This window comes from Microtus oregoni, unplaced genomic scaffold (genome assembly GCF_018167655.1).
Source record: "Microtus oregoni isolate MIOR12 unplaced genomic scaffold, Mior012 000015F_ref0000493, whole genome shotgun sequence".
Lineage (NCBI taxonomy): Eukaryota > Metazoa > Chordata > Mammalia > Rodentia > Cricetidae > Microtus > Microtus oregoni.
The window spans coordinates 20528619-20553276 of record NW_024543074.1 but is presented as its reverse complement, the minus strand read 5'-3'; the positions used below and the strand labels follow the sequence as shown (position 1 = coordinate 20553276).

The 24658-nt window shown below is 49.7% G+C and overlaps 2 protein-coding genes across 2 annotated transcripts; both read left to right on the top strand.

The window, feature by feature from the left end:
- Positions 1 to 736: 736 nt before the first annotated feature.
- Positions 737 to 13879, top strand: Pigs (phosphatidylinositol glycan anchor biosynthesis class S). The gene is made up of 12 exons (XM_041664628.1): positions 737 to 798; positions 1023 to 1162; positions 1263 to 1374; positions 3550 to 3639; positions 4490 to 4581; positions 7576 to 7783; positions 8628 to 8770; positions 9545 to 9659; positions 11319 to 11464; positions 12158 to 12258; positions 12387 to 12597; positions 12877 to 13879. Exons 1-12 carry the CDS (start codon positions 765 to 767, stop codon positions 13150 to 13152), a joined length of 1668 nt encoding a protein of 555 aa, XP_041520562.1. The 5' UTR covers positions 737 to 764; the 3' UTR covers positions 13153 to 13879.
- A 697-nt stretch (positions 13880 to 14576) lies between these two features.
- Unc119 (unc-119 lipid binding chaperone) lies at positions 14577 to 20080 on the top strand. The gene is made up of 5 exons (XM_041665177.1): positions 14577 to 14881; positions 18232 to 18345; positions 18705 to 18807; positions 18965 to 19137; positions 19452 to 20080. The coding sequence occupies exons 1-5, from the start codon at positions 14662 to 14664 to the stop codon at positions 19562 to 19564; spliced, it is 723 nt and encodes a 240-aa protein (XP_041521111.1). The 5' UTR covers positions 14577 to 14661; the 3' UTR covers positions 19565 to 20080.
- Positions 20081 to 24658: the final 4578 nt, after the last annotated feature.

Here is a 24658-nt window from a genome sequence, read left to right as displayed (position 1 = left end):
GACAAGGTTTCTCTGTAGCTTTGGTGCCCGTCCTGGAACTAGCTCTTGTAGACCAGGCTGGCCTCGAACTCCCAGAGATCCGCCTGCCTCTGCCTCCCGAGTGCTGGGATTAAAGGCGTGCGCCACCACCACCCGGCTGCTCAGGAATTTTCAACTAAGCATCCTGACTTTTCCAAATTGGGACCTATTTTTACATTCTAGACTCTTGATGTCGTGACCCGTGACAGGTTGAGGCACTGGGTTCTTCTGGGTCATGTAGGGAAATCTGTCTCAAAATTAACCCCAGAGTAACCAATCATGCTAAAAATTTACCGTTTTGTGAGTTCTGTCTCTAAGCTTTCAAGAGCCGGTGTCCCGAAGAGAAGCCCTATCCTAGGGATGACATTAGAAAGCTTTTTCAGGCTCTTGATAAGCTTGGCTTCACTGAAATAAATATTCTTCCGTTGGGAGGGCGTGGTACATGCCTGTAAATCCCCTGCAATGGAGAAGCTGAGGCAGGTGGCTCTCCCAGAGTCCAGGGCCAGTATCGCTGAGCTGGGGCTGTGGAGCTAGGCAGTGGAGGGTGAAAACGAGGTTCAGATCGCGGGTTCAGCCCGGCGGATACCCGCTCGTAGGCTCCGCCTGCGCACTAGTGTGCGTCTATAGTGTCGCTCGCAATTGGCAGCGGTCGAGCACCGTGGTCCCGCCCCTTCGTGCTGGAGCTTCCTATTGGAGGAAGCTCACGAGGTCCCGCCCCTCGGCGACCTGAGCAGCCGGAAGCGAGCATGGCGGCCGCGGGGGCAGCGGCTACGGACCTAGGTGCGGTGGGTTTCGGGTGGAATGCGCGGCGGGGAGGTCTGGCGGGCGGAATGTGTGGGTGGGGCTCTAGAAGGCAGACCGGTTCCTGCAGCATGGGTTCGGGGGCGTGCCACGCGGGAGCGGCTCTCACTGGGATCCCGGCAGCCCCCACTTCTCGTGCGATCGCCGTGTGGCGGGCACCGCGTCCTGGTTCCCGAGCCTCAGTCGACCTCCTGTGTCCTCAGAGGTGGTCCGGGGCAAGCGCGCCGCGTTGTTTTTCGCGGCGGTGGCCATCCTGCTGGGACTGCCACTCTGGTGGAAGACTACGGAGACCTACCGGGCACCGTTGCCCTACTCCCAGATCAGTGGGCTGAATGCCTTGCAGGTGAGACTTGAATGAGGAGGACGGGGTTGGGGAAGTGGAGCGGCTACAGCCCACCGCAGAGTGCAGATGTCGCTAAAGGTCCCGATTCCCCTCCCCGCAGCTCCGGCTCATGGTGCCAGTCACAGTTGTGTTTACTCGGGACTCTGTGCCCCTGGACGACCAGGAGAAGCTCCCGTTCACCGTTGTGCATGAGAGAGAGATCCCTCTGAAATGTGAGTTCCCTTGAGAAAGGAAGTCAGGGCTGCTTTTTCCATCTGAGCCAGGCCTGAAATCCAGAGGTTGGATTCCATAGAAGGAGCGTGGGCGTGTCATAACTTACTTTAAAATGTTTTATTACATTTATTGTGTGTGTGTACCCAACTGTGCAGGGGACAGCTTGTGGGAGTCATTTCTCCTTCCACTACAGGGGCCCGAGGAATCCAACTCAGGTCATCAGGCTTGGGGTAACAAGTGCTACCTGTCCCTTTCCCTCTGAAAAAGATCCTTTTGGAATGAACAGTGTGTTTATTTAGGAAGGGGGAGCTAGACTTAAGTTCCGTGTTGTTATGGTAAGGTAATTGATAAGGTAAATTATGCTACCTTATCAGAAGCAGTCGATACCCCTCAGTGTATAGAGAAAGCAGGATGTACCTGAAAGGACACGTGAGTCTGAAGTCACACCGGATATGTATTCAGACCCTTGTCATTCTAAGGTCATAGATTTATTGTTAGGCACTTTGTTAGGAACCAAGAACTTGAGGATGAATAATAAATTGATAATGTTTTCAAGATGTTTATAGTCACGTCAGGGGAAAGAAACAGGCAAAATGCCGTAAGGCTGAAGGTTTGGTTTAGTGATAGGGGCACAGCAGATCCTGGATTCCATCCTCACCTGCTGGAGAGAAAAGAAAGGTGAAGAGAGGTTTGATGGATCCCCCCCCCCCCCCCAGCATTTCTCTGTGTGGCCTTGGCTGTCCTGGAACTTGCTTTGTAGACCAGGCTGGGCTTGAACTCAACAGAAATCTTCCTTCCTCTGCCTCCCGAGGGCTGGGATTGAAGGCAAGTGCAACCACCGCTTAGCTAAAGATGTGATTTTTGAAGTTGGATTTTTAGGAACTGTACACACAAGGGTCAGATAAAGGGGAAGAGTGGAAAGCCTTCCAGACAGAAGAAAGACTGTGACCAGCTAGGAAGGTAGCTGGTGTCAGTCACTCTGCCTGCCAGAAGCCAGGCAGACAGCTGTACACAGTTGTCTTGTGTAATTCTAGCCGAATGACTCTATAAATAAAGAAATCAATGTTTTGGTTTTTTTTTTTTTGTTTGTTTTTTGTTTTTCTCGAGACAGGATTTCTCTGGTTTTGGAGCCTGTCCTGGAACTAGCTCTTGTAGACCAGGCTGGTCTTGAACTCCCAGAGATCCGCCTGCCTCTGCCTCCCAAGTGCTGGGATTAAAGGCGTGCGCCACCACCGCCCGGCAGAAATCAAGGTTTATAGGATTTATCTTGCTCCAAATCACAAAACTAGTAAACATGAGCTGGGATTAGATCCAGGTCTACTAACGACACTCTTCCTATATGTCTCACGGAGGTGTGAGTGATTGAGTTGGGTAATCTGGACAGTTTTGCCTTCTGAAGTTCCAGGTAAAACAACAGGAGTGGCTGGAAGTACAGGCTGAATATAGACCTGAAATACTAAGTGCACTCACCACTATGTGCGGCTGCAGGTTCATTTGTTAGGCAGAATTCTTTTTTTTTTTCTTCTTCCAAGACAGGGTTTCTCTGTATAGCTCTGGCTGTCCTGGAACTCACTTTGTATACCAGGATGGTCTCAAACTCACTGAGATCTGCCTGCCTCTGTAACTAGTGTTACAGGCAATTATGAGCTGCCATGTGGGTCCTGGGAATTGAACTTGGGTCCTCTGATAGAACAGCGTGTGCTCTTAACCACCGAGCCGTCTCCAGCCCCAGTCTTCTGAATGTTTTAGGTTTTATTTTCCTTTCTTACCACATTGGTCAGGACCTTCACAAAGGAATGCTGAGTAACCCGGAATGGCAGAGGAGACAGCAGACTTCCTTGTTTTATTACTAACTTCCTGAGTTGTACTTAGTGTTTTGGTTTTCATTAGAGTTGATTGACTAGTTACCACATGGTTTCATTGAACTAAACTCCCCAGTTTGGAGATTTCTGGCTGGAGGACCAGTGAGCACACAGGCAGAGACAAGAACTGGAGCAAGAGGGTGAAGTGAGTATCGGGTGTCTACTGTCACCTTTGCAGAAATGATGGGAGTGGCTGTCACTCTTTGGTGCATGTTCTTTCTCTGAGGAGCCATCCTGGTGTCCTTAATGCTGGAGGTGCCCAGCTGGGCAGGTACGTGAGGTCTCACGCCCTTCATGTGTTCTTCCTTCCAGACAAAATGAAAATCAAGTGCCGCTTCCAGAAGGCCTACCGGAGAGCTTTGGACCACGAGGAGGACGCCTTGTCACTGGGCAGTGTACATGGTATAACAGTTTTGATGAGTTGCCCTTTTTTTCTTCTGCTCTCCTGGGCTGGCCCATTTTATGTCATCTTGACACAAGATAGAGTTATCTGAAACGAGGGAGCCTCACTTGAGAAAATGCCTCTGTCAGCTACAACTCTAATCGGGCGGTGGTGGCACACACCTTTAATCCCAGCACTCGCGAGGCAGAGGCAGGAGGATCTCTGTGAGTCCGAGGCCAGCCAATCTACAAAATGAGTTTTCAGACAGGCTCCAAAGCTACACAGACAAACCCTGTCCTGAACCCCACCCCCACCCCCCAAAAAAAGAGAGAGAGAGAAGGACAACTGTTAGATATTTTCTTACTTAGTGATTGATGGGAAGAGCACACCCCATTGTGGGTGATGCCAGCTCTGGGGTAGTGATCCTGAGTTAAGCAGGTTGAGTCAGCCATGATGAGCAAGCCAATAAGCAGCGTTCCTCGACGGTCTCTCCGTCAGCCCCTGTCTCCAGGTTCCTGTCCCATATGAGTTCCTGCCCTGACTTCCCTCAGTGATGTGACCTAGAAATAGGAGCTGAAATAAACCCTTTCCTCCCACATTGCTTTGGTCATGGCGTTTGGTCACAGCAATAGTGACCCTGACCAGGACATCTCCCGAGTGTGACTTCCATGCTGTGTCTTAACTTCCATAGCGTCTCTGAGAAAGCTGGGACTGAGATGCCTTGGGCTGAAAGCAGGAGTGGCCTGCTCAGGCCTGGCTGTGGCATTTGTTGAGTGTGAGCGGGTGAGCGGTGGGATGACTCAAGCACCCTGGGGTCCTGGGGAAGCTTTAATAATGTTGCTTTTGGTGTGTCCCAACTGTTAACCGCAGAGGCAGAAGCCATGTTAGCTGAGCCGGAGAAGCAAGCAGAGGGCTCCCTGACTGTGTACGTGATCTCTGAACACTCCTCCCTTCTTCCCCAGGTGAGACCAGCTGGTGGCTGTTCTGTCAGCTCATCCTCTCCCAGGGCACTTCCTGTAGGGGTGCTGCCTATACCCTGCACGTGCTACAGAAAGTTCCACGTTTTACAATAAGCATACAGTGCGATTACTCACATCGATTTGGGTTTTTTTATTTTTATTTTTTTATTTTTTTAAAGATTTATTTATTTTGTATACAGTGTTCTGTCTGCATGTATGCCTGCAGGCCAGAAGAGGGTACCAGATTTCATTACAGATGGTTGTGAGCCATCATGTGGTTGCTGGGAATTGAACTCAGGACCTCTGGAAGAACAATCAGTGCTCTTAACCTCTGAGCCATCTCTCCAGCTCCGATTTGGGTTTTTTTAAAACCTGGGACAGGTGTGTGGTTAAAGCGCCAGTGATCATTTGGTTTTTTTATCGACAGAGTCTAATGTAACCAGGGCTGGCCTCAGTTTGTAGCCAAGGATGGCATTGAATTTCCTGTTCTCCTCCATCTAATGCACAAATACTAGAATTACAGGCATGGATCACTATAGCTGTGTATGTAGTTCCAAGGCTTGAACCCAGGGCTTCCTGATACCTTCAGTCCAATTTTCCATTTATTATTTATTTTCCTTCCTTCCTTCATGTTTTAGGGTCTCTGTATGGTGCAGCTCTGGCTGTCCTGGAACTTGCTATGTAGACCAGGCTGGCCTAAACTCACAGAGCTTCACTTGCTTCTGCCTCCCAAGTTCTAGGATTGAAGGTGAGCACCACCCACCCCTAGCCAATTTTACATATTTTAAAACATAGATATATTGCCGGGCGGTAGTGGTGCACACCTTTTATCCCAGCACTTGGGAGACTGAGGCAGGCGGATCTTTGTTAGTTTGAGACCAGCCTGGTCTACAAGAACTAGTTCCAGGACAGGCTCCAAAGCTACAGAGAAACCCTGTCTCAAAAAAACCAAAAAAAAACGAACCAAACAAACAAAAAAACCATAGATATATGATACTATACATTCTGAATTTTGCTGCTTTGATTTTGTTCAGTATTTTAGAGGACCGTTTGTAATGGCATGTGTAGCTGAATCGAATCTGTATTTCACTGTATAAAAAATCTTATGTCTGGGCTGGAGAGATGGCTCAGAGGTTAAGAGCACTGGCTGCTCTTCCAGAGGTCCTGAGTTCAATTCCCAGCAACCACATGGTGGCTCACAACCATCTGTAATGAGATCTGGCTCCCTGCTCTGGCGTGCGGGCATACATCGAGGCAGAATGTTGTATACATAATAAATAAATAAATCTTTAAAAAAAAAAATCTTATGTCTGTCTTCTCGCTGGTGGACATCAGTGTTACTTCCCGCTCATCCCTCTTTGTGTAATGCTGCGTGCAGACTTGCCTCTGGCCATATGCCTTTTTCAGAGACCACACTTCGGTTTGTTTGTTGAATCTGCTGTTCTTGTTTAGCATATCATCTCTTGGTTTCTTTTTTTTTTTTTTTGGTTTTTCGAGACAGGGTTTCTCTGTAGCTTTGGTGCCCGTCCTGGAACTAGCTCTTGTAGACCAGGCTGGCTGGCCTCGAACTCCCAGCGATCCGCCTGCCTCTGCCTCCCGAGTGCTGGGATGGGATTAAAGGCGTGCGCCACCACCACCCGGCTCATCTCTTGGTTTCTACTTCACTGTCTTACCAGTCCCTAAAGATTTAAATGTTGACTGAACCTGTGTCTACTGGAAAAAAGAATGGAACTATATGGGATTACGCATATAAGCCCAATGCTCAGTAATGCCAGGTTAATGAAGAAAACATGAAAGAAAGAAAAAAAAAAGTCATGATAGGACAGGTGGAGGCAGGAGTTGCATATCCTCAGTTGCATAGCTCGAGGCCAGCCTGGGTTACATGAGACCCTTTCTTAAAACACTGACAAAAATAAGGAGCTGGAGAAATGGCACAGTGTTAGGAGTGCTGCTCTCACAGAGGACCTGGGTTTAGTTCCCAGCACACACATGGTGGCTCTTCATTGTCTTAATTCCAGTCCCAGGGAACTCCATATCACCAGGCACGTGGTGCACATACATATGCAAACACTCATACATATGAAATAAAAAGAAATAAACCACTGTTTTTTTTTAATTTTATTCTACACTATGTGCATGGTTGTTTTGCCCGTGTGTATGTCTGTGCAGGTGGAGGCATCATGTAACTCCCTGGAGCTGGAGTTACACATGGATGTGAGCTGACTACCATGTGGTTGCTAGGAATGGAACTGGGCTCTCTGGAAGAGCACCCAGTGCTCTTAACTTTCTTTTTTTAAAAAATATTTATTTGTTTATTATGTATACAGTATTCTTCCTGCAGGCCTCATTACAGATGGTTGTGAGCCACCATGTGGTTGCTGGGAATTGAACTCAGGACCTTTGGAAGAGCAGGCAATGCTCTTAACCACTGAGCCATCTCTCCAGCCCCCAGTGCTCTTAACTTTTGAGCCACATTTTCAGCCCAAACTGTATCTTTAAAAACACAGCAAAACTAGCAAAAAAAGAAAGAAATAACTGCTCTCTACAGGTCTAGAGAGTGGTGCGGCCTTTTGACTGGTAGCACTAGGCCAATACCTTACGGCAGGAGCCAGAGCTGGCATAATGGTTCATGCTTTGTAATTCCATCATTTGGTTTTTCTTTTTTTTTTTTTTTTTTGGTTTTTCGAGACAGGGTTTCTCTGTGGTTTTGGAGCCTGTCCTGGAACTAGCTCTTGTAGACCAGGCTGGTCTCGAACTCACAGAGATCCGCCTGCCTCTGCCTCCCAAGTGCTGGGATTAAAGGCGTGCGCCACCACCGCCCGGCTGTAATTCCATCATTTGGAAAGCTGAGGCAGCAGACTTTCAAATTGCAGGCCAGCCTGGGTTATATAACAAGAGACTTTTTCCAAAGGGGGGTGGGGTGGGGCAGGAGAAAGTACTTTTTTGCTTTCTTTACTGGACCACCCACGGTCTTCTGTCCCTCTGTACCCTGCACAGGACATGATGAGCTATATTGGACCTGAGAGGACAGCAGTCGTCCGGGGGCTAATGCACCGGGAAGCCTTCAACATCATCGGCCGTCGCATCATCCAAGTAGCCCAGGCCATGTCTCTGACGGAGGATGTGCTTGCTGCTGCTCTGGCCGACCACCTCCCCGAGGACAAGTGGAGCTCTGATAAGAGGAGGCCTCTCAAGTCCAGCCTGGGTAGGGCTCTGGACTTCGTTATAGAAAGGGAGAAGAAATAAGTCAGGTGGAACAGTGGGGAAATCTATGCAAGCTGCTTTTTCCTTTCTTTTCTGGTCTCCATTTAAAAGAAAATTTTAGATTTATTTATTTTATGTATATGAGTGTTTTGTATGTATGCATGTATTTATGTGTTATCATGTGGATGCTTGGAGGTCAGAAGAGGGCATTGGATCCTCTGGAACTGGAATTAAGATGGTTGTGAGCCACTGTATAGGCGCTAGGAATTGAACCTTGGTCCGCTGCAAGGGCAGCGGTGCTTTAAAGCTCTGAACCGTTTACCCAGTCTCTCTCTCTCTCCCTCTCCCTCCCTCTCTCCTTATTTCCTGTCTTTCTTTGATAGCTCTAGCTATCCTGAAACTCTTTCTGTAGAGCAGGCTGGCCTCTGACTCACAGAAATCTTCCTGCCTCTGCATCTGCCTTTGGGTGCTGTGATTAAAGGCAGGAACCACCATGTTTGGCTTCTCCCATTTTTTTTCTTTTTCTTTTTCTTTTCCCCCTGAAACAGGGTTTCTCTGTATAGCCTTGACTATCCTGAAACTCCCTCTGTAGACCAGACTGGACTTGAACTCACAGAGATCCTCCTGCCTCTGCCTCCCGAGTGCTGGGATTAAAGGTGTGTGCTACCATCATCCAACCCTTTTTTTTTTCTTAAAGCACTCAGTAGTGTTCCTAATCTTATGTCTATCCTCTCTGGTTCCTCCTGGCACCCTTCTCTGTCCAGGTTAGATGGGGTAGAGGGGGTAGAGGGTGCCTCTCTTTTTCCTTGATGTTCCTCTGAATTCCATGACTCCTCTTTCTATAGGCTATGAGATCACTTTTAGTTTACTCAACCCAGACCCCAAGTCCCATGACGTCCACTGGGACATCGAGGGGGCCGTCCAGCGCTATGTGAAGCCTTTCCTGAATGCCCTCAGTGCTGCTGGCAATTTCTCTGTGGACTCTCAGGTAAGGAATGTTTTCAAAGCCTTTACAGATCTAGTGCTTACGGGGGCTTCTGCTCCTCCGTCTCTTTAGTTTGCTTGCATAGCTATGTGCAGGGCGGTGTCATGTGAGCAGGTACAGGTGTGTCGCTTGTGGGGAGCGCTGTGTGTGCCCCTGTTTATCTCTAGCGTCCATTGATCCCTTGAAGGCAGGTTCCAATGTCCTTCCTTCCTTGGTGTCCAGCTCAAGGAGTTCATCAGAGCAGCTTAACAAAGCAACTTCCGTAGGGCTCCCTCTGGAACTAATTCAGCAGTGACACCTAAATATTAAAGCCATCAGCCGCCCTTAAGGAATTTATTTTTAAAAAAAAGCTTTCAAAATATGCGAACACTGTAACAATAAAGCCATAAAGAATGCTGCTTGCTTTCTGTGTCACGTCCTGTCCTTGTAGGGAAAATGTGGGCGACTGTTTATCAGGTCCTGCTCGGGGAGTGGCTGTCTCTGAAGAGCAGGCTTGATCGGCCCTTGTGGACACTCAATTATGCTTTTTCTTTGTTTCCCTTTTTGGGTGTTTGGTAAAATATGTGGCTTTCCAAGTATGAGTTCAGCTTGTTAACTTTGCCCTGATTTTATTGTTTTCTTCCGTACACCTATTTTCTGCGCCCTGACTTGGTCTTGTATGTTTTCTCTTGTCCTGAATTTATCTTTACAAGGTACCTCAGCCGTTTCCGTAGTAAAGGCAGACTCTAAGTCCATGTGCGGGGAACAGAAAGAGCATGTCCTCTTTTTGCTCCACAGATCCTTTACTATGCCATGTTGGGAGTGAATCCCCGCTTTGACCCAGCCTCATCGAGCTACTACTTGGCCATGCACAGCCTACCCCATGTCATCAACCCAGTGGAGTCCCGGCTGGGTGAGTCCTTGAGGAGGCCTTCTGCCAGGCCGGGAGGAACACTGTAGGCACAGCGTGGGGCTGGAGGTGGGTCGTATGTTTTGATGGTTTCTGAGTTGAGTTGGTGTTTTTGGACTGGGAAGATTAATTCTCTCTCTCTTTTATCCTCTCATCCTCTCTCATCTTTCCCTTTGGTTGTTTGAGGCAGAGTTTCATTCATGTACCTCAGAGAGGTAGACGTCTTTGTTTTTTGTTGAGACAGGGTCTTATGTATCCCAGGCTGGCTTCATGCTTACTGTGTAGTCAAGAAAGCCTTGAACTCCTGATCCTCCTGCTTCCAACTCCCTACGTGCTAAGATCATAGGCTTTTGCCACTGTAGCCAGCTTAAAAACAAACAAACAAACAAACAAACAAACAAAAAAACCACTGTAATTTTTCTTCCCTCGCTTCTGAGGATTGAGCTCTGGGTCTTATGCATACCAGGCATATACGTACTCTACCACCAAGCTACAACTCCAGTCTTTGAAAGCAGAATTCGGTTTTTCTTTTAATGATTTATTTATTTTTATTTCATGTGCATTGGTGTTTTGCCTGCATGTATGTGTGTATGAGGGTATTGCATCCCCTGGAACTGGAGTTAAAAACAGTTGTGAGCTGCCATGTGGGTGCTGGGAAATTGAACCCAGATCTTCTGGAAGAGCAGCCAGTGCTCTTAACCACTGAGCACCACTCCAGCCCCTTGATTTTTCTCTTATCATTTATTTATGTGTTTTGTGGATGTTGGGGGAACTGTTGTGATGCATGTGGAGGTCAGAGTACCACTTGTGAGAGTTCATCTTCTTTTTCTATTATGTGGGTCATGAGGTTTAGATTCAGGTCATTAGGTATGGTGGTAAGCACTTCTACCCAGTGGGCCATCTCATCAGCCCAAAACAGAATTTGAATGGACAGTTGTATTCGTTGAATTAGGGAACCTTGAAGCTGGGATTATAATCTTTGGTCTTGCGGGAAGGAGCCTGGGGAGTAGTGAAGAAGTGTAATACAGGCACATCAGAGTTCAGTGTATTGTTAAGGATGGACCAAGGATTTCAAGAGGGGTGGCACATGTGTCCTCTGAAAACTCCCCCTTCCTTCACTACTTCATCCATCCCGCAACATTAGCCAGAGGAGGTTCTGTGGCCGCATGAGCAGAGACAGAAAGGCTGTATGGCAAAGGGAGTGGGCCTAGACAAAGAAGAGTGAGAGCGTAGAAACTGAGGGAGCATGGAGTTGGTGAGGGAGCTGAAATGTGAGTGGGTGACCAGAGAGGAGGCTGGTACGCCTGGCCAGCAGGCACCAGACCATCAAACGCTGTGGTGAGCAGTGTGAGCTTAGCTGCTATGAAGGTCTTGGAGGGACAGCAGAGAGAGCTGACTTGACGGGGTCAGCCTAACACCAGTTACAGAGCTAAAGCCTCTTTGCAGTGTCCAAGAGGGCTACCGTGGACGGTGGGCTCTCAAAGGGCAGAAGACCAGGGACATTAGGGGGTTGAGGACTCTGTCTCATCCGTGTAGAATAGAGGGTATCCTCATGAGTGTCATTTGAGGGAACTGAGTCCTACCAGCCAAGGAGAGGCTGAACCTGGAACTAAGATCCAGAGCACGTGTTTTGGTGTCCTAACTCCTCTGTTTGTACCACAGGATCCAGCGCTGCCTCCCTGTACCCTGTGCTCAACTTTCTACTCTATGTGCCTGAGCTCGCCCACTCCCCTCTGTACATTCAGGACAAGGATGGGGCTCCAGTGGCCACCAATGCCTTCCACAGTCCCCGCTGGGGTGGCATTATGGTAATAGTCACCCTATTCAGGCCCCAGAGCCCACATTTATTTCCAAGAAATGTCCATCAGCTTGTCTCTGGGGGAGTGGGTGGGCCTTTCTAGTCCCTGTGGGGAGGAGCGTGCCCCAAGGAGCTGACAGGCTGTGCTCGTGCCCCTTCTTTTCTGGTCCAGCTGGCTCTTACTTTTGTCAGTGTTTTTGTGCTGTGACCTCTGTACTTAGCAGTGTGCACTAGAGACTCGTCTGTCCATCTTAGCTGTTGGCTTCCCTGGGGGTGTCTTGCAGTGGTGGGACCTTCCTCTCCTTTAGCCTCTGGTCCATGGGTAGGAATGCTAAAACAGATAACTGTTTTTAATTTCATAGGACTTTCAAGGGGTCCATTAGAGTAATGTATACTCAAAATTTAAAAAAGGAGCCGGGCGGTGGTGGCGCACGCCTTTAATCCCAGCACTCGGGAGGCAGAGGCAGGCGGATCTCTGTGAGTTCGAGACCAGCCTGGTCTACAAGAGCTAGTTCCAGGACAGGCTCCAAAACCACAGAGAAACCCTGTCTCAAAACCAAAAAAAAAAAAAAATTTAAAAAAGGAGTAGGGAGATTGTTGTGCCCCTGGGACTTATAGCCTGCAGATACATGGCCTCTGAACGCTGAGCAGAAATGTGCATGTTCCTGTGTGGTATTAAGATAATTGCATTTCCCATTTTCAGATATACAATGTTGATCCCAAAATCTATAATGCCTCGGATCTGCCAGTGAGAGTTGAGGTGAACATGGTACAAGTGATGGAGGTGTTCCTGGCTCAGTTAAGGTAAGGCCCTGCATGATCCCTTTGGGGCTGTGCCCATGGACCGTGTGGCTTAGGGCAGAGACTATGGGAATCTTAGCATTGGCACCCCTACCCACAGGAACTTTGGTCTCCTGGTGCCTTTTCCACAGGCTTCTCTTTGGGATTGCTCAGCCCCAGGTGCCTCCAAAATGCCTGCTTTCAAGACCAAAGAGTGAAGGACTCATGACCTGGGAACTGGATCAATTGCTTTGGGCTCGGTCAGTGGAGAACTTGGCCACAGCCACCACCACCCTCACCTCCCTGGCCCAACTTCTGGGCAAGATCAGCAACATTGTCATCAAGGATGATGTGGCATCTGAGGTAAATGGGCCAGGGCACCTGTGAGCATGTTATCCATAAATAAATACCTCAGGCTTCCTCTAGAAGCTATGCTCCGCAGTGGGAGTCTAGGTGGGAACAAATGAACGTTTCAAGCTGGCCCTCAGAAAATAAACAACAGCCCTTTTTAACTAACTTTGATATTGCTTGGGTGGACTCCAGGAGACTTCCCTGGGAGACAGGTACTGAAAGGCCAGCACCCTTCCCCTGCCCCGTGTATACCTACGACGTATTGGTAACTCTAGCCTCTCACCTTCCCAGGTATACAGGGCTGTGGCTGCAGTCCAGAAGGCTGCGGAGGAGCTAGCCCTTGGGCACCTGTCGTCTGCTTTTGTGGCCAGCCAGGAGGCTGTGACATCTTCTGAGCGTGCCTTTTTTGATCCCTCGCTCCTCCACCTCTTGTATTTCCCTGATGACCAGAAATTTGCTATCTATATCCCACTTTTCCTGCCTATGGCTGTCCCCATCCTCCTGTCTCTGGTCAAGATCTTTCTGGAAACTCACAAGTCCTGGAAAAAGTCTGAGAAGAAAGATTGAGCCTGGTCATGTGACAGAGGAAGCCCTCTGTCTGGCCAAGCTGGGCGGTTTGGGCCGATGGTTTGTCTACATTCTTCTGATGGCTCTCCACCAACCAAAGGATGACCCTCCACGGTGGACTCCCCTTCCCTTCCTTCCTGTTCTGCTGGCTCTGGCCCTCCATCTTACCTAGGAGCCTCGGAGGACATATTCTCTGGATCTCCATATCTGGCGTGAACCTAATGGCCTTTGCCTGCCTGCCCGTCCTTCCAGCCTGTCAGCACAGCATAGTTCCGCACTGAGAGGTGGATTTGGGGGAAATCCTTGGGTCGAATATAGCCCTCCTCTCCACTTGTGAGACCTTCTCCCTCCTTCCACTCCTTCCTGACTCACGGTGTTACCCATTGGGTGCAGCCTAGCCTGGTCTAGGAGGCAGCGGCTTAGGATCTGGTTCTGCCTTGTGGCTAAGGTTTCCCTCTACCTTTTAAGAGAGGCAGTGTGGTACACGAGGAGACACGACTTGGAATCCAGCGAGCCTGAACCAGACCCCTGCTGCACTTATGGACTGGAGAGTCTTGGATAAGCTGCTCTTCTCATTGAACCTCAGGTTTTTATCTGTCGGAAAGCCCTGATGACGTCACTCTTAGAAGGGCATTGGATTAGATGTGATAAGCTTGTAAAAGTGTTCTGTATATTGGGCTCTTTAAAAATATATATTAGGCTGTTAATAAACATTGGTTGAATATGAGTTGATACAATGTATCGTAACTTTCACTTATGTGTGAGAAGCAGTCTGATCTGCCCTGATCTCAGAGGTCCTCCATGTATCTGGCCATGTATCTGCCCTTCTTGCCTCGTTGTCCCCATGTAGAATCTGGGAATGGCTAGACGTCTGGGCTGTGGTGTCTGCATGTTGTAAGGTTCTCAAACCTGTGAATTCTAGCAGGGAATAGCTTGAACTAATGACAGCCTGGGATATCATTTCAACAAAGGAGAATACTGGGTACTGGCTCCCGGGGAGCAGTGTGCTAGTGCTGGGTGTTATAAAGAACAGAGTATATATATGGAGTATCACTGCTTTCATAGAGCTGACCTTTGAGGAACAAATAATTTTGCCTAATGCATTAAAAGAAAAAAAAAACCAGGGTGATTTGCTGGAAATTGAGAGGAAGTACTTTAGAACTGGGTGGGTGGGTGGGAGGTGGAGACTTGAGCTGGAATCAGGACAAAGCTATCAGGGAAAGACCTTGTGGCTAGAACCCAGTGAAAAAAGAGGAGAGGTATTCAATATACCTTAAATTGTCCAAAAGAACCGTGAAGTTCAAGAGGACCCTGGCTCTTACCGCTGCAGATGCCCGGCGGTGGGCGGGGCATGTGTGACGCGCCCACTGTGGGCGTGGCCAAGGCGGGACGGCACCTGGGGGCCGGTCGGGGGTGGGGCGGCGGACGCTCCCCCTTCCCCTGGCTCCAGCCAGCGCAGGCAGCGGCGACGGTGGCAGCAGGCGAGGATCCGCGAGGCCCCGCGAGGCCATGAAGGTGAAGAAGGGCGGTGGCGGGACCGGGCCGGGGGCGGAGCCCGCTCCAGGAGCTTCGAACCGGAGTGTAGAACCTACGCGGGAGCCTCGGGTGGAATCCGAGTCCGAGTCCGACTCGGAGCCAGAGCCAGGTCCGGGGCCCAGGCTGGGGCCGCTGCAGGGCAAACAGACCATCGGGCCGGACGACGTGCTGGGGCTGCAGCGGATTACAGGCGGTGAGCACCAGCAAGGGAGCGCCACCCGCGGGCTGGAGGGAGAGCGCGGGAGGGGACCCACGAGGCTCAGAGTCTGGCCTCACCCCTCCCCCACGCAGTGCCCCTCCTCTGTGTCCCCTTACTCTCCCACTGCCTCCAAAGCCTGAGATTTCTGTGTTCTTTTCCTTGGTCTCTTGCTGCGCCCCTCCTCACTCTTTCCTATTCAAGGGGCCCACCCCTTTTCCCATGGTGGAGGTGGGGCAGCAGCTGCATCTGTAACCCTTTCCCCTATGGAGTCTTCGGGACCCTTTGAGGCTGGTCACACAGAGGAGTGTGCCTGACTTGCAGTCGGTCTTCAGCACCCACCCTGCTAGGTGGAAGCGAGGAAGACCCTCTGGCTCCCTGGCTATAATTACCCTCACCCTGCTTCCCCGATTAAGGCTAGGGCAATACTCTTTCCAGGAACGCTACTGATCAGGGTGTTTCAGTATGTTGACTGTGGCTGTGTCACGGAAGCAAGTGTGTGAGCCCCAAGCCTGGAGTGGCTGGTGCTTTTTGTTTTGTTTTGTTTTATTAACCAGGGCTCTCTCATCAAGGGAAGTCTAGTTTCTCTTGGAGCTGTTTCCAGGCTGTGCTGCCTGGATTAGAGTCCCAGTTTCGCCTCCTAATTGGTTGTGTGACCTTGGGAATATAATTTCACTTCCAGGAGCGTGTTTTTTCATCTGTAAAATGGGAACAATGTTACCTCCCTCAAGGTTTTTGTGATGTTGGACAATACTTGAATGCTATGAATGCTATATCAATAGGGCTCTTTTATCAGCAGTACTGGAGGCCACACAGGTTCAGAGCAGTTGCCTGCAGGCAGGCAAGTGAGCACTGGGGCAGAGGCAGGCGTCACTACAGATGGTGAACAAGGACTAGAGAATCTTCTGGCAGAAGGCTGCCTGAGCCTTGGAGAGAACTGCACACTGCCTTGGAATGAGTGGGTCACCAGCAACCTGCCCTGACTCCCTTTGTGATGGGATGGACCGGGTGCTAGAGCAGACCTGAACCCTGGAGCTGCAGGAGCAGCAGAGCTGAGGTTTCCCAGACAGCTGTGAAGGGGACCAGAATGGCAGGCCTGAGCTTGTGCATCTGGGTCCCAAGGGGCCTCCCTCCTCCGTTCAGAGCTAGGCAGCAGTATTCTTGGCTAGACCTCCAGAGCTTTGCTCCATTGGCCAAGCAGGCATCAGTGGGGGGAGGGGCCTGGACCAGGCTGGTGTTGAAGCCAGTGGGCTGCATTTTGTAACAGCTGCTGGTACACCCATAGCCCTCTGGGTGGAGGGCAGGATCACCTGCCTCACTCCTGGATAACTGAAGGCTCATTTTGCAGCTAAGGAAGCCTCTAGGTGAAGTCACGGCACGCGTCTCCTGGTCTGGAGAGAAGTCATAACCTGTAGAGGGTGAGAAAGGGCAGGGGCCTCATGAAAGCCCTTTTCTTTCTGGGACTTGGAAACACCGTTCCAGGCCGCTCCACCTTCCCTGCTGTCTTCTGACCCTAATCACAGAGGTCTGGAGTTTGTTCTTCTTGGATTATCAGGCCCTGAATCCGGCTTAGGAAGCTATTTGTGGCCACAGCAAGAGAGCAATTGGGTTCTGAGCCATTACTCTGGCCCGACCTTGGGTCCTAGGCTTCATTATTAGCAGAGGGGAAGGAGTGGCTGTGGCGTCCTGAGCCCTAGGCAGCCACTGACCCTCACTCTCTGAAAGGGAGGAGGAGCTAACTGAGTTTGCAGTGTAAGAGACTGAGGTCTGGGTGTGAGCTCTTTCCAGTGAGAGAGAGGCTCCCGAGCTGGGCACAGGGGAAGAAGGGAGGCTTTTCCTGGGACTTGGGCAGGTGGTGGGATCCTGCTTCTTCCAGTCTGCCCCCTCATCCCTTTGCCCTGCAGTGTCTTTCTATAACTTTGTGTAAGCCCTTACTGAGCTAGGGTAGACAGGTCAAGCAGGGCTCAGGACCCTCTAAAATTTTATATCGTTTCTGCCAGGCCCCAAGGTGCTAGAGGGCTGTTAGGAGGGCTTCCTGGAGGGGGCTCCCCCAGGCTTGGGGAGAAGACCTAGGGAAGAGAGAATGACTTCGTAGTCACTTCCTCTTCTAACCACAGAGGAATAGGAGGTGGCCCAGGGGCCTAGAGGGTGACTTCCTGGTCTCTGTGGGTCAGTGGGGAGGATGTGGTACTTTGAAGGTTGGCAGCACCCAGAGCCTCCCTGGTCTTTTTCTGCCCCTTCTTATTTCTTGCCAGGGCCGCCTCTAGGACTTTCAGTTGCTGCTGTAAGAACAGTAAGTTGCATGAAGTAGGAAGAGCAGGAGTTCACAGCCAGCATCTGCCACATTGTAGGTTTGAGGTTAGCCTAGGCTACGTGAGACCCTGCCATAAAATCAGCAACAACAAAACAGTAGTTAGGGTCAGACCGTGAACTCCCTAGGCGGTGCTTAGCTCTCCTGGTTCCCCCTGAGCCCAGGACTCCTTGCCTCATCCAGACCCTGCCACACCTTACTCTTCTCTGGCTTGGCCTGTGCTCATCTGAGAACCAGAGAGCGAGCACTTTATCCCTGAGGGTGGCTTGGGCCCAAGACTGGAAAGATGACCTCTAAGGGTTCCCTCTGCTTGCTAAGACTTCCTCCTATTGGGAGATCAGCAGAGGATCTGTTGAGCAAAGTCAGGCCTCTTCTCCCCCAGTAGCCTGGGCTCCAGCCTGAATCAGCAGAGCTCCCATAAACTGCTTAAGGGACTTGGGCTCTTATAAGCTGCTTACAGAGGGAGGAGGGGCCTGGGCAAGAGAACAGGGAAGGGGTACCAACTTACCCCCAAAACAACCCATGCTAGGTTGTCCCCTCAAGATCAGCTTTGCCTGGTGCATCTATATGTCATGCCACAGGGTGTGTCGTGGGGGTGGGGCACACTTCAAGGAAGAACTGAAACAGCCTTCTCTGAAGAGCAGAGCTGCATGCTCCTTTGGAGTGAGGTGCCCCCCTCATGCTGGAAGCTTCCACTAGACAGAAGGCCTAGTTGTCCAAAGGATGCATGCCAGTTTGGCAGAGTGGAGGTTGAAATAAGGGTCCCCCAAATAGAGGATGGGAGGGACCATATGGTGGAGGTGACCTCCTTTGCCTGATCCTGTAGGCCACTAGGATGGGGCCGTTAATCCCTGGCTTTGTCCTCATAACAGAATTCTGTCCCCTGCAGGGAGGGGACTTCTCCCAGACAGGGTCACTGTTTTCTTTCTGGAGGGCAGTGGCCAGAGGGATCAGAACAAGCCTTAGGGTCCCACAGAAACTGAATTGACAGTGGATGTTTGGGGTCCCTGTTTGCTCAGCTGCTTGTCTCCCCTAGACTACCTGTGCTCCCCTGAGGAAAATATCTACAAGATTGACTTCGTCAGGTTCAAGATCCGAGACATGGACTCAGGCACAGTCCTCTTTGAAATCAAGAAGCCCCCTGTCTCAGGTTAGTGGGCTAGGTGGGTCATTGGCAGGAAGAGGTGGGCAAACAGTGGAGTGGGCTCCCTAGGTTCCTTAAGCCACAAGAGGGTCAGAGCAGAATCCAGGCTTAGACCCCAGCATACTAAGGTGTCTGTACGCAGATAGGCATCTTCTTTTTTTGCCACTGTCTCAGGGTGGACATCTTGGGAGCACAGTCCCGGTTCATACAGGCCGCCCTGCCCCCTGCTGCCATCCCTGGAAACTGCCGTCCCAAAGACCTCCCATAATCCTATGCAGGGAGCCTCTGAAAATTGGTGAGGGGAGGGTGGAGGAGGCAAGGGCCTCAGCCTGAAGCCCACTGAGCCCAGCTGGGGTACATTGCAGAACGGTTGCCCATCAACCGGCGGGACCTGGACCCCAATGCAGGGCGCTTTGTTCGCTACCAGTTCACACCCGCCTTCCTCCGCCTAAGGCAGGTGGGAGCCACGTGAGTCACTGGGCTGGGATGAGGGCTGGGGGGCGAGCGTGAGGGTGGGAACAGCCCTTCCAGAGCCTCTCACTGGTGGTCTGCCTGGAGCCTGGTCCCTTGACTGGCTGGCTGGCAAGGAGGCCACTCTCAGCCCTGCCCCGTTCTCTTAACTCAGGGTGGAGTTCACGGTGGGAGACAAGCCGGTCAACAACTTCCGCATGATTGAAAGGCACTACTTCCGCAACCAGCTTCTCAAAAGCTTTGACTTCCACTTCGGCTTCTGCATCCCCAGCAGCAAGAATACCTGTGAACACATCTATGACTTCCCGCCTCTCTCCGAGGAGCTAAGTGAGTGGGGGCGGGGGCGGGAGGGTGGTACATGTAACGCTGACCCCCTCTCAGCCCTCCTGGGTACCACTCCCACACCACCAGCTGACCCCCTCTCAGCCCTCCTGGGTACCACTCCCACACCACCAGCTGACCCCCTCTCAGCCCTCCTGGGTACCACTCCCACACCACCAGGAGGGAAACAGGCTCAGAGAGACAAGAAACCCTCTGAAGTGATTCATCTGTCCCTGCCTTCCCCCATCCCGGTCCTGAAGTCCTCATAGTAGCGTGGCGCAGGTTCCTGACCTTCTGCCCTGGCTGGGCCTCTCTTGCAGTCAGTGAAATGATTCGTCACCCATATGAGACACAGTCTGACAGCTTCTACTTTGTGGATGACCGGCTGGTGATGCACAATAAGGCAGACTATTCCTACAGTGGGACACCATGACCCCCACGCTGCCCCTGCCTGTGAGGCTCTGGCTTAGACCTCGTGCTGGGAGCTCTCCAACATCATCTCAACTTGGGGATGGCTCCCGCGGCTCTGGACCCCGAGTCAGTTTTGAGAGGAAGAGTGCCCAGCACCTCTAGGCCAAACCTCTGAAGCTCATGGGGCCTGTCACATAGGGCAGACGGGGAGGCTGTTGGCCCCTATGTTCAGGAAGGCCTCCTGGAAGCAGAGGACTTCTGGACACCTCACTTGGTCCACTGGGCCTGAGTTCCCTTCTCGAGGCTGTGACTAGATCAGGTTAAGGAACCGTTCCCTGTCCCCTGCCCACCACCTCTATGCTATTTATAGTTGTCAGTACACTGACGAAGACCCACAGTGGGTACCGTGGTCTCAGCCCCGGCCTCCTCCAGCAGTGGCCAAGACAATGCCCCAGGTGTGAGAGGGACGGGTCCTGATTGCAGCCTGTGGTAGGACCTGGGCAAACTGTATATAGTTTTCAATAAACCTCCTTTTCTGTTCTTGGGTATGGGTCAGCCTGTGTGTTTGTAGGGAAAGGCAGGGATGGGGGGCGTTGGTGTTAGTCACTCTTTATCATGACAAAAGTACTTAACAAATCAACTTTAGAAAGGCAAGTTTACTTCGGTTCAGAGTTTTCAGTTCATGGCACATGGCTCCATCACTATGGGCCTGTAGTGAGGCAGAGCATCATGATAGAGAAGGGGTCCTGGGACAGAACTGTTCACCTGGTGACAGAAGCAGAGAGCGAGTGAGGGAGCGAGCGAGAGGAAGGTGCTAAGAACAAGATACACCTAAGAAAGATTGGCTCCATCTCCCCAGCCAGGCCCTCGTGATCATCTCAATATTGCCACTAACTGGGGACTAAGGTTTTGACATGAGCCCTCGGGGAATGCTTCATAATCAACTCTCTTCATATCAAGAGGATAAACCTTCCACTTCCCAGTGCCCTCTGGCCAGTGGTTTTTCCTGGCCTCAGAGTCTCAACTTCTAAATCAGCATTTAGGACATGGCACAAGCTAGGATTCCTCCTATGATGGAGACCCAAGCTCTGGGAAGCTTTGGCCGAGAGGAGGCTAGAGGAACTACCATCGACTCAGGATGGGGAAGGAAAAGACACAGGGAGGTGGCTTTGTTTCCCACTTCCCCTGACCTCCAGAGGCCACTCTTAAGTGTGCTTTCAGCCTACATCAGAGAAGGGCAGGCATGTCCCTACCCTCATCTGCCTGGCAACACCCTTAGCCTGGCCGGTCCTGTGCGTAATACTTTAGCCTCTGACCCCTCTTCTAGTGGAGAAAATTGAAAAAACTAAAGAAGGCGGGACCTGGCTTGGGATTCATGCCCTGATGTTTCAGGTCCTCTTTTCTACAAAGAACGCCAGCCCACCCTTCTGGCTGAGGAACCCCAGCCCTGGGAGGCCAGAATGCCTGACTCCTGCTGGCTCTGTGGGTTCTGATAGCCAGGTTCTCTACTGAACCCTGGGAATTGTATATGTATATATGTTCATGTGTAGGAGGGGTGCATGTCTGTAGAGGGCAGAAGTTAGCACTTCCTCAGCCACTTGTCACCTTATTTGTCTAGATCGGACCTCTCATCAAACCTGCAGGTCAACATTTGGCTAGGCCACCGGGCGAGCTCTAGGGATCTGCCTGTTTCCGCCCCAGTCTCATCGCTCTGGGATTACAGACGCACACTACACTACCATCCTTGACACTTCGTGAAAGTGTTGCGTGTCTGAACTCAGGTTCTCAGTTGGACCAAAGCCATCTCACCAGCCCAGAACTTGGGGACTGCTTACCTGAGTAGATACTGTTGTCTGTATGAGTAGATACATGTTGAACATGACATGCCGCTGGGCATGCAGGGAGCAGGAGAATTGGTCTTTATTCTTTTTTTTTTTTTTTTTTGGTTTTTCGAGACAAGGTTTCTCTGTGGTTTTGGAGCCTGTCCTAGAACTAGCTCTTGTAGACCAGGCTGGTCTTGAACTCACCGAGAACCGCCTGCCTCTGCCTCCCCAGTGCTGGTCTTTATTTTTGGAGATTTCTCAGGAGAGTTACTGAAGGAAGCATCTTTGGATCAGTGCATGTAAAGTCAGGATGCCTCTGATAGGAAGATATGCAGAGAGACGGAGACAGAGGAGAGGGAGAGGGAAAGAGAGCATTAGGACAGAGTGAACAGCCCAAGCCAAGACTCAGGGACAAGCTGTATCAGGTATATTGGAGAAGTAGTGGCTGTGATGTGAAAGGCAGATCAATTCATACAGCTGCTTCTGAGGAAGATGAAGTATCCTGAGGAAGACTGAGCAGAAATGACCTGGACATGTTATTATAGTGATTTCTTTTACTGTTTATTATAAAATAAAACTTGAATCTGAGATAATCACAAGCAGCTGCAACACACACCACCACTATCCACTTCTCAGCACAAAAGGGTCACACAACCCCTCAGACCCACCTCATCCTTTTCCCAGGGCCTCATCTTTCTTTTGTCTTGAGTCTGCCAGGGAACCCCATGATCCACTACAGTCAGTTGAGTGTGAGTGCTGCATCTTGAACCAAATGCTCTATTCCATTGGATGTCAGACCACAGCATAGACAAAATCCCCATAACATTTCCCCCCTTTTATCTAATTAAAAAGGAAAGGTTCTAATTCTAACATAATAAAACTATATACCAGGAGCTGGAGAGATGGCTCAGAGGTTAAGAGCATTGCCTGCTCTTCCAAAGGTCCTGAGTTCAATTCCCAGCAACCACATGGTGGCTCACAACCATCTGTAACGGGGTCTGGTGCCCTCTTCTGGCCTGCAGTCATACACACAGACAGAATATTGTATACAAAATAAATAAATAAAAAAAACTATATACAATAAGAATAATTATCAGGTATTGTCCAAATAGAAAGGAAAAGTATCAACCTTAACAAAATGAAACTATATACAACAAGAACAATTGCCAAGTAAGAAATACATTCACAATGTCCACTCTATTTGTATTTAGCAAATTAGAGAAAATGCTCTATCAGCTGTCCTCTCCAAGAGTGCAAAGTTTCATACCTAATTTACTTTCAACTATGATTAAGGAGAACTGTAACCATCTAGTCTTCAACCCCATCGAATAACCTAATAAGCAGGAAATGCAGAGCAAGCAACTTCCAAAATTAAGAGAAATGACAGAAATGTCTGACTGCCTGAACAGTCACTCTAGGTTCCTCGGCGATGTTGGGAATCTGATTTTGGCCTAGACATTTCTGTGAAGCAGGAAATTAAAAAAAAAAAAATCTGCCCCACCCTGTCTTGGCCGTTTGACAGTGGCTTTACCTTGTGTCCTGTTTGTCAGTTTGAACAGCATACTGTCAGCAGTCGAGGCAAGGGCAGTTTCTTGCCCAGATGGGTAGCTTGTGCCACAAAGAAAGCAAACTCCATATGGAGGTTCTTCGATGCCCATAATCCTTTTTCAAAGTAGATCAGTACTTCCAAGAGCAGACATGTCTCAAGTCAAAAAAAGTCTTAGGATATTAAACATTTTAAATGCCATATTCTGTAGGTCTTTCAAGTGATTGAAGATCACCTATCTATCTAAAATATATCTCTTGTATGACCTTAAAAACATACGTAACATGACTATAAGTTTGATAGTTATGGGTAACTATTTTTTTTTTCAAGACAGGGTTTCTCTGTATAACAACTCTGGCTGTCCTGGAACTAGCTATATGACCAGGCTGGCCTTGAACTCACAGAGATTTGCTTGCCTCTGCCTCCTGAGTGCTGGAATTAAAGGCATATGCCACCATTGCCTGGCCTGGGTGACTGTTAACCTGTGTCTCTTTATTATCCTAAATAACTTTCAAGGACTTTCAACATATATGTAATATGGCAAAAATAACTAAATTTGTATCAATGTACAAAACTCCATACCAATGTAAAATTTTTTGAGATTAATAGTTGCTTTTGGTATTAAAGTAGATTCAATAATCTACCCTTCCCCCCTATGATTCCTCTACCCCCTTTTTCTTTTTAGAAAGAGATCCCTGAGTCTAACCTCCTTTGAATAGTATTTTCCTGACTGTGACCACTAACAATACATTACATATTTAAATAAGCTGTATAGGTACACTATCTTAAACAAAAATAGGCTGTGTGGTGGTGGCACATGCCTTTAATCCCAGCACTTGGGAAGCAGAAGCAGACAGATCTTTGTGAGGACCGCCTGGTCTACAGAGTGAGTTCTAGGACGGCCAGAGCTGTTACACAGAGAAACCCTGTATCAAAAAACCAAAACCAAATCTGAACTCCAGCCTTCATGTTTGTGAACTCCAGCACTTCATCTGCCTAGCATCTCTCTAGCTCTTCTGCTTAAGACTTTTGAAGCTGGGAATTCTCAAGACTGGTGGATGACTGGATGAGGGACCGACAGAAGGGGAGGCAACAATATAGTGTTTGGCTATGCATGGATGCTAGGGAATGGGGATGCCACCAGTGAGCTGGAGGATCCAGGTTGCATAAGGGTGAAGGTTATCAGGATGTTATCAGGATATCAAGAGCTCAGGGCTATGCTGTGGGGTGGTACAGTTGTCCTCAACTGAGAAAATGTCTCCATAGGATCTGGCTGCAAGGCATTTTCTTTTTCTTCTTCTTCTTCTTTTCTTCTTCTTTTCTTCTTCTTCTTCTTCTTCTTCTTCTTCTTCTTCTTCTTCTTCTTCTTCGGGGTGGCTCAAGGCAGGGTTTTTTTTTCTTTCTTTTTTAAAGATTTATTTGTTTATTATGTACAAAGTGTTCTGCCTGCATGACAAAAGAGGGCACCAGATCTCATTATATACGGTTGTGAGTCACCATATGGTTGTTGGGAATTAAACTCTCAGGACCTCTGGAAGAGCAGCCTTAAACTCTGAGCTACCTCTCTAACCAAGACAGGGTTTCTATGTGTACTTCTGGCTTTCCTGGAACTTGCTCTGTAGAGCACACTGGGCCTCTAACTCACAGAGATCCACCTGCCTCTGCCTCCCATTGAAAGCATGTACCACCATGGCCTGGCTAAGGCATTTTCTTAATTGATGACTGATGGGGGAAGGCCCTTCCCATT

What these genes read in the sequence shown, in the direction of transcription:
- Pigs (XM_041664628.1), top strand. Translation starts at nt 765, where the DNA reads ATGGCGGCCGCGGGGGCAGCGGCTACGGACCTAG. An exon ending in CCCGCTGGGGTGGCATTATG is followed by an intron (nt 11,465 to 12,157) that starts GTAATAGTCACC and finishes TCCCATTTTCAG; the next exon opens with ATATACAATGTTGATCCCAA. An exon ending in GTGTTCCTGGCTCAGTTAAG is followed by an intron (nt 12,259 to 12,386) that starts GTAAGGCCCTGC and finishes CCTTTTCCACAG; the next exon opens with GCTTCTCTTTGGGATTGCTC.
- Unc119 (XM_041665177.1), top strand. Translation starts at nt 14,662, where the DNA reads ATGAAGGTGAAGAAGGGCGGTGGCGGGACCGGGCCGGGGGCGGAGCCC. An exon ending in CAAGAAGCCCCCTGTCTCAG is followed by an intron (nt 18,346 to 18,704) that starts GTTAGTGGGCTA and finishes GGTACATTGCAG; the next exon opens with AACGGTTGCCCATCAACCGG. An exon ending in CTAAGGCAGGTGGGAGCCAC is followed by an intron (nt 18,808 to 18,964) that starts GTGAGTCACTGG and finishes CTCTTAACTCAG; the next exon opens with GGTGGAGTTCACGGTGGGAG.